General features: G+C 33.2%; 1 protein-coding gene across 4 annotated transcripts; it reads right to left on the reverse strand.

Annotated features, from left to right (window-relative positions):
* Window positions 1-129: 129 nt before the first annotated feature.
* LOC130823954 (OVARIAN TUMOR DOMAIN-containing deubiquitinating enzyme 7) lies at window positions 130-15377 on the reverse strand. 4 transcript variants are annotated; one of them, XM_057688787.1, is made up of 12 exons: window positions 15158-15375; window positions 8124-8230; window positions 7783-7858; window positions 7348-7497; window positions 7102-7163; window positions 4094-4178; window positions 3866-4015; window positions 3448-3559; window positions 2665-2774; window positions 2401-2504; window positions 1820-1953; window positions 141-1507 (listed from the first exon to the last, which is right to left on the reverse strand). In XM_057688787.1, the coding sequence occupies exons 1-11, from the start codon at window positions 15203-15205 to the stop codon at window positions 1827-1829; spliced, it is 1131 nt and encodes a 376-aa protein (XP_057544770.1). In that variant the 5' UTR covers window positions 15206-15375; the 3' UTR covers window positions 141-1507; window positions 1820-1826. The 4 variants fall into 4 exon arrangements, with proteins under 4 accessions (XP_057544771.1, XP_057544773.1, XP_057544770.1 ...); XM_057688790.1 differs by having other exon boundaries at window positions 135-1953; window positions 7783-7865; window positions 15158-15374; XM_057688786.1 differs by having other exon boundaries at window positions 144-1953.
* Between the last annotated feature and the right edge of the window lie 952 nt (window positions 15378-16329).

Genomic DNA, 16329 nt, shown 5'->3' on the forward strand with positions numbered 1-16329 from the left:
GATTTTAATTTTACAAGAAAAAAGATAAAAAAAATTTGAGTATGAAACCTGTATTTAATAAAATAAAAAACAAAAATATTAATTCTTAAGTATTTTTTGTTAAAAAAGATATTTTCACTAAAGTTTAAAGTTAGAGACCACCTGTTTATAATTATTAAATTACCCATCAAATGGTTAAGTGTTCATAACACTTCCAAAATGTCTCCTTTGTGTGCAAGAAGTACACAAGAATAGGAGTTTTCTTATTTTATTGCACAAAATAATGGTTGACTGATCACCAAAATTATAAAAAAATTCCGAATTTGATACACAACGCACATAATTAATTTATACTTTAAGAACCACAAGATAAGAAGAAAAAAAAATAATACTACTCATTAGGTATCAAAGCATGATAACATGAAGATTACAAAGTTAAATATAGTAGATCAAAATAATAAAATAATTTAAAAATAAGAGAAAGAATATAAAAATGATAAAATTATGTTCGATTAAAGTGTGTATTTGTTACTTACATGTGAGTTGTCTCACAACGAATATAAACCACTTTATAAAATGGAGGCTTATAAGTGGGTAACTTCTTCTCTTTCTCGTTTGGGTTGCCTAGGTTCATTTTATAAATTTAAACATGGTATCAAAGCATGATTTTATAGTCGAGTTTTTAACACACATGTAATATAAAGTGTTAAATTATCTATTTATTATCCACATGTAAGTTCTACCATATCAATAAAAGATAAGACCAAACCTCTTTTAACGTCATAATAAGTGAATAACCTTTTCTCTTTGTTTGTGTTACCCAAACTTATTTTTGAATTCTAACATGTCTCAATATAAATATTGGATAAAATCAATTAGATGACTGAAATAAAAAAAATGTAGCTCATTGAGATTACATTCAAAATTCTTGATTTAGATCATTAAAATTATTTTTCTTACTTTATTATTAATAAAAAATTGTTATGAAATCGAAAACTATGGCGAAAAAGGAATTTCTAGCTCTGTGTAAATATTTTCCTCTAAAATTGAAAAATGAATTTTCTTTCACTCTTTCATCTTCAACATTATTTTCTTTCACGCTTTCATCTTCAACATTTCAATTTCCCTTACAAAAATAAATTAAAATTTAAAAATTAAAATTAAACAATCTAATTTTTCCCCTTCTTAGCTCGACAGTTTTTCATTGAGAGAAACAAAGAAAACTTTAACGAACAATTTCTGTTGAGCCACATGTGTCCTAAGCCTGCTTCAAATCAAACGATTCAGACAAATATTCTGATATCCAATGATGTATAAAAACATTGGACATATTGCAGTGAAAAACCAGAAGAAGAGAAAAAACAAGAGGGAAAAATAAAGAACATATGATCTGAATGAGGCATCACAAAACTTCACCGGCATCATCCCATCTTAATCTATTCATCGCAAACATCGCCACAATTCTAAAAGAATCAAGTTCTGTGCCCTCCTTAAGACAGCAAAAACATTGGTAGAACAGTACATCACGCTGTAGAAACAAAGAGGAGTCTTATAATTTTTTCGATCAGTACCGGCATTAGACATTGTACCAAGAGCAAAGGTTCAAAGGGATAAAGTGACTAGATATGATTTACGAAACTGTTTATTTATGTTTCGAGCAAGTAATAATGCAAATTTAAGAGAGCGAAACTCATGCATTGTGTCAAAAGTGATTTGTGATCGAGAAGAATGGTTTTCAGAAGTAGATGTTAAGTCAACAGGCAAAGCATATTTTCTTCTCTTAAGAGGATGAGCAACAAAATATAAGTACATGTTACCAAAACAACTGAATTTGTAACACCTGTAAATCAGATGCACAATGCACCCATATCAGGCAACTTATCAGCTGATACACAGGATGTGGCTTTGGTAATTGGTGTAACCTTCTTCACTTGCTTTCCTTTTTTTCCCCTACGAGATTGAGCATCATTTACACTGATCAAACCAATAGAACTAATATTAGGACTGGGAATATGAGATATAAGCAGGACGAAAGTTCTTCATAAATATAAATGTCGGAAATCAAGAGCATTGCAGCAACAACAGCCAGCAATCCGTGTGCACAAACACGTCAGCAACAATCCAAGCTAACGATATAAAGAAACATAAAGTTAATTAACTTGTAACTAACTTGTAACTCTCTAACTTTCCCTCTATTACCCTCCATCCAAACAAAGTGTAAGTGATTGTAAGTTCATGTGATACCACTAACCTAGAAAGGATTAGATACGTCAAGTCCTGGTGCCAATAGTAAAAGATTTATAAATGCCTCTTTAACAATATAAAGCAACTAACTTAAAATTTGTTACTATAGGCTTGAAGTAGCTAATTATTTTAAGAGAACACAATGCACAGAATTCAGAAGGAAGTTCAACAACATACGCTACAACTTTCGAACTGGCCTTCCCAGAAGCCGCTCCACAACACGCCTTATATTTCTTCTTTGATTTGCATGGGCAGACCTTATTTCTAGAGATTTTTTGTAGCTGGAAAAGATAAATTGTCAACAAACAGAGTGATGCATGTATGATGCAGAATTAGTAAAATGCACTTTACCAACACAACAAAAAGTGGGCAGACAAGGGAGGGGGTGTAGCAGTTTGAGGGATAGGGTTAAAGTAAAGAATGGAAGAAGAGATTAAGTACCTTATTAACCCCACCACAATCAACAGCTCCAGTGTCGGTCCCATGATCATTTACCTTTGAAGAAGCTCTGGTTTCCTCGCGGTTATCAGATCTTGGGTCTTCGTCATTGACTAATAATAACATAGAAGACAGAAAATCAAATCAGAGATTCGGAATGTAAAAGGCAAAAAAGATGCATAGATTCATCGAAATCTAATCCAGTAAGATAAAACTACTTAGAATCATACATCATAAAGCATACTCTAAGTAGCACAAATAATGAACATTAAAAAAATGTATCCTGAGCAAATACAGTTTAGTTTCAGTAAGAACTAGAATATTAGAGTGGTAACACTAGCGATGTTATTAACAAGAGGATAGATTCAATATAAGCCACATAAGTTGTGACATTGGGTAGGCATTTATGGAAAACACTGTTCAAGCAGGCACTGAATTGTTCCATGCAAATCATAGTGCAAAAATGTTGTACAGTCGCAATTGCGGTATCAGACACAGTGATGCGATAAAAACAGAGAGCAAATCGGAAAACAGAGGAGCTCCTTTACTCTAGCTGAGGCAAATCTTATTAGGGACAGGAAAACAGGTATAATGTTGATAGGAATTTTAAGTGGCGTTCCTAAGATACAGATATCAGTTGTGCAGTTCTAATTCCTTAAAATCGTATTATGGGTCATGCCCTTTATCCTAGTATTCCTTTATCCTAGATTAAATTAAAGCTCTGCAGACGCTTAACAAGCAGGTGACCTATTTAATTTTCATATGTTTAGCAAGACAACAATCAACCATTTAATAGTTTTAATGAACAATTGCTGAAATCTATTGTTTCTTCCGCCTCTTGTTCTGCTATCAGGAACTCGGTTGCAGCATCAACATCACCATCCACTTGCAGTAACACCTGGAAAACATGAAGTCAACAAGTGCTGCTTAGAACTTACTGAACCCATTGAGAATTCATGTTCCATGCTCACTAATAGAAAATAAAAGGATCACAAATTCAGAGAACTATACGCATTGTAGGAAATAGGAATAAGCTATTATTAAAAGTAACAAAAGGCAAAAAAATAAAGAATAAAGAAAGAATGACTGCCCTCTAATTTTTGCCTCTAAATGCAATTACTGCTGAAATTTACATGAGAATTAAATAGATAATATGATTTCACTCCTAGTTACTAAGGAAATCACAAGTTCAGCAGGTAATTACCTGCTCAATTTTTTCAACATCAGTGCAACCACTGCCACTCATGACCATTTTGATGGCTCCTCCATGGACACCAATATTCGAAGATTTTGCTTTCGAATGACCATTTGTAGATTTTGCTAGTTGTGAACTTGCTGTAAGATCAACATCAGCCTATATAAGTAAAGAAAATCAGGCTTTCTCCTCAACGAAGTGTCAACATAATGCAAATATATGATGGGAGGAAAGAACCTTTATAATGATAGGTCTAGCTGGTCCATTACAAGGATCATCCTTAGATCTCACACTGTTGTAATGTTCTCCATCATGATAAGACCTGGAAAGTTCATTACAAGTAATGCTGGTGAATACAACCAAAATCCAAAAGATCATAGTACCTTATGTTGACAAACATGATACAGATAAAAAACAGTAATTTCAAAAAACACATTTCCCACTGTTTCTTTTTCCTATTTTCTTTTCTCGGGAGCAGCCTATGTAGTAACAAAAACCCTGCTAACTAAGTTTGGACATGTTCTATACCCTTAAATTTGCCATCTCAATTTCCATTTGGCCCCATTTATTCTTTGTTTTGGGGGCTAAATTGATATGTTTAAGACTATGTTACTTGGAATCCAATACGAGTATCGGATACAGGTGCGGATCCTAGTATTCGGTACAACTTTTTTTGAATTTTAGGAAACGGGGATATTGTCCAAGTATTGGACCCTGATTCGGTATACAGGAACACTTCTAAAATACTAAATTTTCAAATGAATAAAAATACTTGAAATTAACCAAAATGCAAATAATAATGTAGTCAATAAAACTGAAGTTTTTCATGATAAATTAGTAGCAAATAAAATGAAAAGGAAATACAAAAGAAAGAAAAAAAAGGAAAGAAGGAAATAGATTGAGAAACTCACATGATGTACAGTGAAGAGGAGAGAAAAAAAAGAGGGGAAATTCTATATGGTAGCATTGTGGTTGGACGAAATGCGAGTGATAGCACTTTTTTACGTTTTTCCACATGACAATAAGAAGGTTTTAATTTTACAAATTCCGTAGAAAATGCCGTTAAAAACCATCCAATTCCGTTAACTTTGATATTTTTTATATTTTACTATTTTTGTGTTTGATGGAATTAATTTTCTTTTATAAAAGAAAATATGAAAGCTTCCTTAACAACAATTGTTGCCATTATTCCCTGCAGAAACTCCCACAAGAAAAGGGAAAGAAGACCAATCAAGTTAGATTAAGTTTTTTCTTGCCATAAATCCATTCTAAAAACATTGAAGCATATTTGATAATCGCTATTACACTTTCAGAACATGGTAAAGAAAGATATCATACTTATTTGGAAATAGAAAAACAAATAATCATCATCTAACAATGTCGCTCACTCACATTTCAACAATTTGACAAATTCCAAAATCAAGACAAAATCATTAGGGTTTCTATATTCCAGTTTTTCTTGGAATATGCTTGTGCCAATGTTGGCCGCAGGGGTAGGGTAGGAGGTGGTGGAGTAATCGGAGTTAGTTTCGCGTGTCCTTCTAACAAACTGGAGAGTGCGTTTTTCATATTCACCAAAGATTGTTCGGCACTAGCATATTTCCTATTGAACCATTCCTTCAAAGTCACTACCTCAATACGCACTTGCCCAGAAAACAGGTCCTTCATCATCTCTAGTTCTCATTCAATCTGATCAGGCGTTGCTGGTTAGGGGGATTCACCATTAGATCAAAAAGCTCAGATACCAGTTGTGATTAGCTGCCTCTGACTATTCTGACGATAGGAATTATATGCAACAAAGAACAAAATAGGAGTAAGGAAGGCTTCGAGTGCTGCTAAACTCCAATGGGTTTTTATGTTCTCAACAACATAACCCACTAGAACTATTACATCTTGGATATTTATACTTAATATTCTAACGATAATAATCTTTACTTATAATTGTTTTAAAACTAAAAATAAACTCTAACTGAATTTAGTTATTTCTGTTTTAAGGCCCCAACAGCTGTCCATTTCCCTCCGGATCATTTCTACTCCTGCCACGTCTTTTATAGATAATGAGCTGGATTCTCTTCATTGCAGGCGTGACAAAGATGCTAAAGACGTCAGATCATTCTTTCATGTATTCAGCTATAGGCTTCAATTGATAATAGTATTCATGTATAAAATGGATGAAAACTTCCCAGTTTAAACAATTGTATGATCTGATCACTTCCTTTCCACATTTATTGCTTGACACTCGGACATGTTGACACACTTGGACACTTCAATTTGGTTCGAACTTCAAAATCTTGAGATTCATTTACGAATTAACTAATGCGTCCAACATATGGATATATAATTTTGACTATAAAAGCTTTCCACGATAGTACTATCTATCGGTAACTAAAGTCTAATCAAACAACAATGTCAAAGTCTTAATCCCAAACTTATTGTTTTGGCTACATGAATAAAAAAAATTAACGTGAACTATCATCCGTAACAAAGATTGTACTATATTCAACCCTTAGTTATTTTAAATCTTTTTCTTATAGTTAGTTGTAAATATAATTCCTAGTTTAAAAAATAATCATATAACATGCTCTTAGTTAATTTGTTGCACAAATTGTATTAGTAAAAACACTCAACTATGTAGAGTTAATTAGGAAAATTCAATTATCAACCAATACTAATATACTAAGGCGGTACTTTTATGTGGCACATGTCACAATTACGACAATTGTTTTCTTACCTAAATACAAGATAGAAACGGAGATTAATAGTCGAAAAGATTACATGAGTATTCTTTAACTCTAAATTTGGTAGGTCTACTAATCACAATATTTAAAACAAGTAAACTATTAATCCTAAATATTTGAGACACCTAGCAATAACTACATTACAGAATATTAACTTATTGAAAATGAAAATATTAGCTGTGATTGTCACGGAATTCAAACTAGTGACAAACCACTAGCTACTTTAAGCATCAATAACAGAAACAGTGAGAATTTTCTTTCTTTCTAATGGAAAACAGCAAAAAATTCCAGACTACTTGCATGTACAAAAAATGTATCAGAAGAACCTATAACGAAAGAAGGAACCATTCTCTTTCTTGATCTTCTATAGCACACTTTTCCAAAAGTGAAAACATAAAGCAGTTTTATCCTTTAGGCCTAAATATAGTTTCCTTTAGACTCGATGGTTTACATGCACATCAACATAATATCATAGAGAAAACATAATTGATCTTAAAAATAACTTACAAATGAATCATGCGTACCCTCGGGTTATCAAAATTCCGTATGTACCAACGAGGTGACATGTGCTGCAATGAACAAAATACAGAATATTCAATAGATGAGAGTGGAAAAAGGTTCCCCTTAGGAAAGCTCTGAAAAAATTCTACTAAGAAAGTATAAAACAAAACCATTCAAAACTAACAGATGCGGATTGTCATCAAAACAATTAAAAAGTACATTAAATTACACTAACAAAAGGAAAAAGCTTACAAGATGAATGCAGATGTTATTTTGAGTGACCAAAGAAGTCGCTTGCAGTTCCATATGTCCAGCCCATGTACCATCCTTTTCCATGGATCGACAGTATTCGTCAAATGGGACTTCATCTTCAATAAAAGGCTCAAACATTTCACGATTTTTCTGTTTTACATTCGCAAAATGAGTAATCCAACACTCAATACATACAGATTATTGCTAATTAAAAACTCATTTCAGTCAATGAAAAAGTTCCAATACAATATCACTAATTGAATGACTTGTGCATTCAAGCTAAAGAAGTGCAACTATAAGCTTTCATCTTCCATAATGTTTCTCAAAGAACTTTTACTCAAAAAGTAACTTGTGGCTCTAACTTCTAGAAGTCAATTGTATTCACTTTCAAGACATTATAAATACAACTTAAGTGAGACCACCATATTCTCATACCATGATATATTGCACAACCATACGGCGGTATTTATCATGTTCCTCCTCATTGCCCTCCAACTGATCAGCCAAGGCCCTGAAAGCTAAAGAAATCATCAACTCAGAATTCAAATATCTATTAACACTTGATACAAAGGGGCATACCAATGAAAAATCCTAGCCAGACATAGCTCATGATAAGTGGGAGCTATTCGCCCATCATGCAATGCATTATATGATTCTTAGTAAAACCAGGTAGTTGTATCCTAATAACAACAAGCAAGTACTGCCTCTCAGGCTCCCACTACCCAACTATACTGCAAATATAATTGGGGATTTGTTGCTAAATAGTAAATACTGACCTGAAGAAGCAGTTACCATCAGCTGTCACTTGAATAATCTTCAAACCCAACAAATCAAGTTGAGCACGGAAGTTAGAGATGTCCCCCAGCTTTTCATGCTTTTTCCCCTAGCCACATCACAAATATATGACTTACAAAAACCATAAACAGATAAGAGTCATAAAAATCATGAATAAATCAATCATGCTATCATATCACCATTAGAAAAAATTGACATCCCAATGAAAATCAAAAATTTTAGTTCAATATCACATTTGGCCACCCTTTCAAGTGATCCTAACACTTAAGTACATTATACTTAACATTTTATTACGCCGAAAAGAGAATCATAAACCAAATAGACCTCGTTTTTACACTTCAAAAAAAGATAAAAATGCTCTTGTGGAACATATTTAGCTATGGACCAATAAGTTTAGGACTTACGATACACGTCAAAAAAAATAAGCCCATATAAGGAAAATTTGGGTGGAGGTAGCACAGTGTTATCATAGACAGCAAGATTCAAAAACATCATTCTCTGGCCTCAGCTATAGAAAAAGTCATGAATAAAGTCTAATCCCAGTACTAGTCTGATGCCACAGACGCTAGCTCGCGGTGTTACAAATTCGTATCCTGGACATCATACAGGAATTGTCAACTTGAAAAAAAAAATTAATTTATCATAGCAATTCAAGTTTTCTAGAATATATATTCAAATTAAAACATATAAATAAACCTTTTCGAACCCAATATATATTTTTAAAATGATTATAACTAAAACATATAAATAAACCTAGAATATATATTCAAATTAAAACATATAAATAAACCTTTTAGAACCCAGTATATATTTTTATAATGATTATAACTAATATATTAGAATAGCAACTTATATCGGCGATTAATCCATGATTTTGAATCACAGGTTACGTAACAGGGTTTTTTGAATTGGTAAGCTTAAAATTTAATATAAAGCAGCCTTTTATCTATATATTCAATGTTCCTAACAGATATTATATGGTTCAACAATTGTATCACCTCGTTATCATATCATCGTAAACTATAGCTAAAATACACTAAACCTTAGAAAATAGAGTTGTAAACAAAAACTTGGAAAACCTGAAGTATGATTAACTCTATTAAAGCATATGATGTCAGCTAATCAAAATAAAGGCTCCAAGTCAACAAGTCATATTGTTAACACATATACACAACAAGTTCAAACAAATAATACACGTACACCTCAACTTTCTCTACTACAAGCTTGTAGTACTTTGTTAGTGTATATAATAATTAGTTATAGTTGATAAGTTATTATAACATTTCAGATTCCTAGAGAATTTTTATAGAGATATTACTTCATAGAAAAGCTAATTATTTACTATAAAGTTACAAAAAAGGAAAATATAAAGTTTTTCCCTTTTCCCCCTCAAAAGATCACTTTTTACTTTCAAAATTGTCACAAATAAATTTCACTTAGAACTAAAGAATACAAGCATAAACGACAAAGAAACAAAATGTTTCTTACAATAACGATAGAGAGATCATCAATGAAAACACATGATGATATCATTGAAGCGAAAAATGCAAAAGGCATTGTCACAAATATCACTTGAACCAAACACAAGTCACACAAGACCAACAGCTTACTCAAATAGTCAATTTTCACCCATCTTTTAATTTTTTTTTTTTTTACCCTTTTCTCTCTAACAATTTCAATCTTTGAACGAAATTATTTTTCTAAATTTTGGGGTGGTTCGATCTTGCTTATGCGCAAAAATAGTAATATTATATTTGTGCTTATGTTTAGTTTGAGTGGAAGCTCAACCATCATCTCATTGTTGTGGCGCATAAATGGGTAATGTAGAAGCTTGGAAAACTTATGGACTTCGTTTACTTTGGCTTTTGTTGTCTTAATTAGAAGAATCAAGCACAAGTAAGTTGGAGATAGAAAATGAAAAAAAGAGGCAAAGAAGAACAAAAAGAGTGACGTTCGACAAATTTACTCAGAAAATGGTTCACAAATGTGTCATAAAGTTTCACATTGAATCGTGCTAAGCTTGTGGGAACACAACCTATGATTTGAATGGTTAGATTTTCATATGGAGCTAAATTTATGGTTATAGATAGACAAAACCTGAAATTTCAATTTGTTTACTACGAGAGTTACAATATAGGTTCGCTTATGAATGTTATAAAAATGTATACATCACCCCTACTCTTAGCACCTATCCTCCCAACTAACAAACCAAACTGAATTTGTTGAGTGTTGAAAATTTGAGGGAAATGCCTTACGTAGAACTTATAACTGAATTGAACATATTTATTGGTCCACGGATACACTCAATAACGAATCTTGTTAAGAGCCACTTGTGGCACCAGACCCATGGAAAAAAATCTAGGATTGTTTTGGCCTATATTTTGTATAGGCGAGTATGTTAGATTGGCAGGTGGATGATAGAGTTTTAGAGTGTGTTGAGTTAGCAGGTTTTATTTACATCCATAGGTAGTTAGGAAGAAGTTTGGAGCTCGATCGAGCTCTCATCACTAAGTTAGTTGAGAGGTGGAGACAGGAGACTCATACATTCAACCTTACTGTTGGCGAGGCGACTATTACTTTACAGGACACAACAGTTATACTTGGACCATCAGTTGATGGACATGCAGTCATTGGTCATGGAGAGGGACATTGGGCAGCCTTAGTTTTTTAGCTTTTGGGGATTTTGCCTAAAAACCCTCAAGACCCACGAAGACGAAGAACGTCTAAAAATTATGACGAAGATCAATCATATTGTTAAGTTATTATTGTAAAAAAAAAAATAACTTTCACTTCACAAAAGACAATCACAAGTATTGAAGGTGAAAGTGAAACCAATTGGATTCAAGAAATCTTCTTATCATTGATATAATCCTATAATAAACTTTGCACATTGCTTAATGTTTGTTTGTTTGTTTATTACTTTGTCATCATCCCAAAATTCTCTTATTAAGGACCAAGTTAGGAAAATACAATCTCTACACTATAATACTCTAAGGCCGGCGAACCACGATCCAGGTCGATCGACTCGAATCAATGGTCAGTGATGATCTAGGTCGACGGGATACATGATCTGGAACGGCTATTCAGTCGACCCATATTTTTCCACCCATTTGATAGTAGAAAGGAGAAAAAATTATTCACTCAAACCAAGGGTTGAAGAACAAAGACGAAAGAGAAATATATAAGGAGAAGGAGAGCGAAACGAACATGATGTTTTTTGTTGCTTCTTTCTTTCTAATTTCGTATTTCTTCACCTTTTTTGCTTTCTTGAGGAAAAAGTTTTCAAAAAGTCAAAAGTTACATTACTTTTACAATAGGCATGCGACACCCCTTTTTTTCTATTCTTTTCTCTTTTTTTTCTTTTCTCACTTTTCTAGACTTACTATATTTAACCTTCGTACCTTTCATTATCCTTTTCTTACTTATGTTTTCACTTCTTTTTCCTTTTAAACTTTAGCTGCACATTCAATTCTTTTTCCTTCTTTTTCTTTTCTCATTAGTTATTCTATTCTAAAATTTAATATCTTTATGCATATATACACACTTTATAAAGTAATCGATCCCAATTCGTTTTACGATCTGATATAAATCATTTCACGGCCCCAAAAATCTCGATCCTAAACATCTTCGATCCAACCTCAAATTTTGAAGATTACCGAATTACATTCCCGATCTTGTTCTGCAACCCAAATGGGTCCTCGATCTTGGTAACAATGGGATAAACGACTGAAGATACCAGAATTTTGTATACTATTCATAATTGAGGTTGAGGTTTCGAGAAAGGATTTGGTGTTGTGCTTATGTAAAATAATTAACCGATTGCTTTGTTCAATAATGTTTTAGGACCTTGTGGGCTGGGAATAAATTTATGTGAAGAAATTAATGGCCATAGTCATCATGATTCAAAACGGAGGCACTATCTATTGGGATGATGATTTTTCATATGGACAGAACAGCGTAGTTTGAAGTTCATCATGATGGGGCGAGAAGGTTGAGGTAGATTAGAAATCGATGGGCAAATTATTGAGTTTTGACTTTGAAATCAATTACAAATCTAGAGCGTCAAACAAGTCGTCAAGCTTTAACAAGAGAATTAATAGGCAAAATGAAGTTAGGAGCTTTACTTTCACAGTTGGGTGACATGGCAATGGATTTGAGAATCATTCATTTCTGACAAAATCAATAAGGATATCTTAGAAGGTGGTAGTCAATATTCAGGCTATTCCGTGAAAATAGGTCAATAGTTGTATGAAGGTGTCAAGAAGGGCTAGGAGGGGTAATATAGGAATTAGCAATAAATAATACTTAGCAATTAGTTAAGCTGGGAGAATAAAATGTAGAAATATCTAATATAAATAGAGAGGAAGGGAAGGGAATTAGGCATTCATTCAAGTAATACATTTAAGAGGAGTATTATACTCATTGGGAAAGAACAAGCCTCTCGAATGCTTGTATATTATCTTTTGTAATTGTTCTTTTATTACATTCAATCTTTCACTATACATTTACATTTTTCATACAAATTGTTAATCTCATACATTTCTGTTTTTCCATTAGTAAACTCATCTCATGGCTAAGTCAGTCAATGACAGAAGGGTGCATGGTGTTTTCTAAGTATTCCCCCCTTATAGCCCACATCTCTTAGACTAACATGAGTTTGCTATGGGAGAACACAATGGTGAGCTTAAGACTTAATTTAGGTTGGCGAGCTAGTTAATTTTCTTTTTGAATTCATGATTCACTCAGGTTTGCCAAAGAATAGCCCAAAATCGACCATTATTCATGTGACACTATTCGCGACCTATTGGTGTTGGGTAGGAATGAAAAGCCAAGTAACTGAATAAGTTCACTCTTGCTCCATTCATCAACGACAAAAGGCCTCACATCAACACCACGTCGCTGCCCTACAAACACTTCCGATTTCGGGTCAAATCTGGGAGTTCACCATGTAATTTTTAGAAGCACTACCCAAATCTGGAGGGTTCGATACAATCTAGGTGATAGTTGACCAACTAATCAAGTATGCTTATTATCATAAAACTTAGGCATCCCTTTAATGCTTTTATGTTGTTGCATTATTTGTCAAAGGAAATCATATGTTTACATGGCTTACCCTCATCTATAGTTTCTAATCAGGACAAGGTTATCGTGAGCACAATTTAGAAGGAGATATTTCATCTTCAAGGAACAATATTGTTATGTATCACGACCTAAAATTTGTTGGAGAATCTAAGATAGTGAATCTTACTTAAGACGATTTATAAATGGGCAGTAGCACCATTCGGCTAAACGATTGGATTAGGCAGAATTTTATCATAACAGATCCCGTCATTTATCAACCGAATACTCCCCTTATACTTTAAGAAGAACACCCACACTTTCCTTGAGTAATCATTGAGCAGAATTATAGAACTGATATGGAAGGATATCGTGAAGGACCTTACAAATCAGAGTGAATCTAATCATGAGTCGCTTTTGTTCTATGTATCGCCTCCTTGAATCTAACCCTTATTTGTTCCTAAGCACACAATGGTTACAAAACTCCATAGAAATCGTACCATGATTAGCAAGATCCCTCTTTGATAATTAAACCTCTTTCACTCGTATGTCCTAGTATCAGAAGTAACCACTCACAATTTAGTATGATCGAATTTGGACATTAAGAAAATAACTTTGATGCAAAACCGTTGTTAGTGAAACCACTTAGTTCATATGGAACCCAATCTTCTTGCCCTTCATCACTATTTCAACCAAAGAAACTCTAATTTTATTCCTTTCAATAGTGCATATACAATCATTACATATAAAATGCCCAAAGAGATCAAGTTCTTCTTCATATGGGAAACATGTTCAACAATAGACAAAGTACACATAATACCGTGAAACATTGACTCGTATCGAACCTAACCCGCAAGTATTTGTACTTTCATCTCTATGAACTACTGTCACCGAATCCACGAGAAGAATTACAAGAAATGACTATTCTTCCTAATGTGACCCTTCTTTTGACAATTGTAACAAATGATATTCTTATGTCTAGACTTTAAGCTGAACTTTATTGTTCCATATATATTTCCACCATGTTTCTCCATAGGTATAACCCTAGCGACAAGACCTTCACCTTAAGAAAGGTCATCACTTTTAATCAATTGATTTTCTATCAATTCACTTTGTAGCAAAGAGCCCTTAACTTTCTCGATAGTAATCGCATCTTTCCCATACAAAACGATTTCCAAAATATGTATAATCCTTAAGCAATGAACACGACAAATTAACAACTAAATCCCCATCATCAAGTTTAACATCAAAATTATCAACAACAGTTTGTAACCGATTACGTCTTGTAAATAGACTCAAGAATCAACCATAACCCCGCCCCGCCATTCACCTCTTTAAGAACCACATTAGAGAGATTCAATTGTACCGCAGTAAGAGGTTTTAGTTTTATCTCATCGACCTCTTCCTTTGACATAATCGATGGCCTCTTTCAATCCCCCATATTGCCTTCTTGAAGTAATTTTGAGCTACCACAATATTCATCTTTAGTTTCCACAATCCAAAATGAACATTCTAATCAAACTTCTTAATATCAAGAAATATATCTAACAAGCTATCACATGACAATTTTTCTTTGTGTGAACATCACACAATGTTCGGTTGAAGTCTTTTCACTAGGAATCCAGAAACATTGTTCGACCAAATTATCAAGAAATTACAAAGAATTAAGAAAGAACCAACAACAAATCAAATAAGACCGCTTGATGAAAGGATCAGGTGACTGATTCTGTTTCTAATTCCTCCTGCCGCTCTATTGCTTTTCTTATTACTTACACTTGAGAAATTATAATTCTAAAAGAAATCATAAAGCAAACTATTTCAATTTAGTCAAAACATCATAATGGAAAATTTGGAAGCAAAGAGAACACAATTCAATCAAAATAAGGTCAAAAGAACTAAATTTGCAGAACATAAAATTACAGCAAGTATACAAAAAGTAAAAATAAAAGGCAATTACTTGTGATAGTTTTTTAGGCTTAGATTTTTGATGTCTAGTTTGCACCATCTTTAAACGATTTAGTTCTGCTTAGAATCGTGCAATTTTCGCGGTGCTTTTTTGAGTTGATAGTAATGGAGGCGAGAATTTAAAAGTAAGAGCAGAGAGACAAAGAAAGAGGATCAAGAAACAATGAATTTATTTCAAACATGTTTGGGTTTGTACGAAAATTAGGAATGTAGGATAGGATTTTTGCAGGAAAGATTGAAAAAAAATAAGATAAATAAACAATTTAATTTTGAATATAAGATTCGGGAAAATTTATGTCCAAAATAAGCTTCCGTACATCCAAGCCTAGCCTCGGGTAAGTCGCTGTTAGTAACAGCGAATGAGGAGAAAAAATAAATAAATAAATAAAAGGCCCTAAGTCGCTGTTAGTAACAGCGACTTAAGGAGTTGACCAGTCAACCCCTTAAGTCGCTGTTACTAACAGCGACTTAAAAAAAAAAATTTTTTTTTTTTTTTAATTTTATTAGTACTGAACTTGAAGTCACTGTATTCTTTTGTTTTTGGAGCAACTCGTTTTTTAACCTTCAAACAGTTATTTAATAGCAGATGAACTAACTATATAAACTTGTTATTGTTTGATTAATCTTCCGATGTAGGACTGTGTTCTGGAACACATCAAAATAAATGAAACCAAAAATTAGCTCACGAATAGAGCACCGATGTGGGACTGAGGTACTGAAGAGCACCAGGAGTATTTTATTTTTTGGCTACTTAATTTCTTATATATGCGTGTCATAGGCTATCCTATCATACCATACAAGAGCAGGTTGTTAAATTTATCGATAGCTTTCATGCTAATGTAACTGCCATGTTTGTACCAGTCAAAAAATAAAATGCATAACTACAAGTCAATAAACTAGGATTCTTTTTCAGATGTCTCACAAAGTCAGCCATTCTTAGTTGATATCTATTGCACAATCCAATGACATTTTATTGTGTTTCAGCTCATACTGAGGTGCTGTATGCATAGTGGAATGGTGGCAAGTGCTCTTTGTGGCCTTCCCAGTTCCTTGCCTGTTACAACTGAGGTAAGTGGTGGAGGTGATCATACACTTGTCTCTGAGATGTTCTCCATATTATCTTTATGTGGATCAGCATTGAGCAAAAATTCACTAGCCAGTGAA

The sequence above is a fragment of the Amaranthus tricolor genome, chromosome 9 (genome assembly GCF_026212465.1).
Source record: "Amaranthus tricolor cultivar Red isolate AtriRed21 chromosome 9, ASM2621246v1, whole genome shotgun sequence".
In the NCBI taxonomy this organism is placed as follows: Eukaryota; Viridiplantae; Streptophyta; class Magnoliopsida; order Caryophyllales; family Amaranthaceae; genus Amaranthus; species Amaranthus tricolor.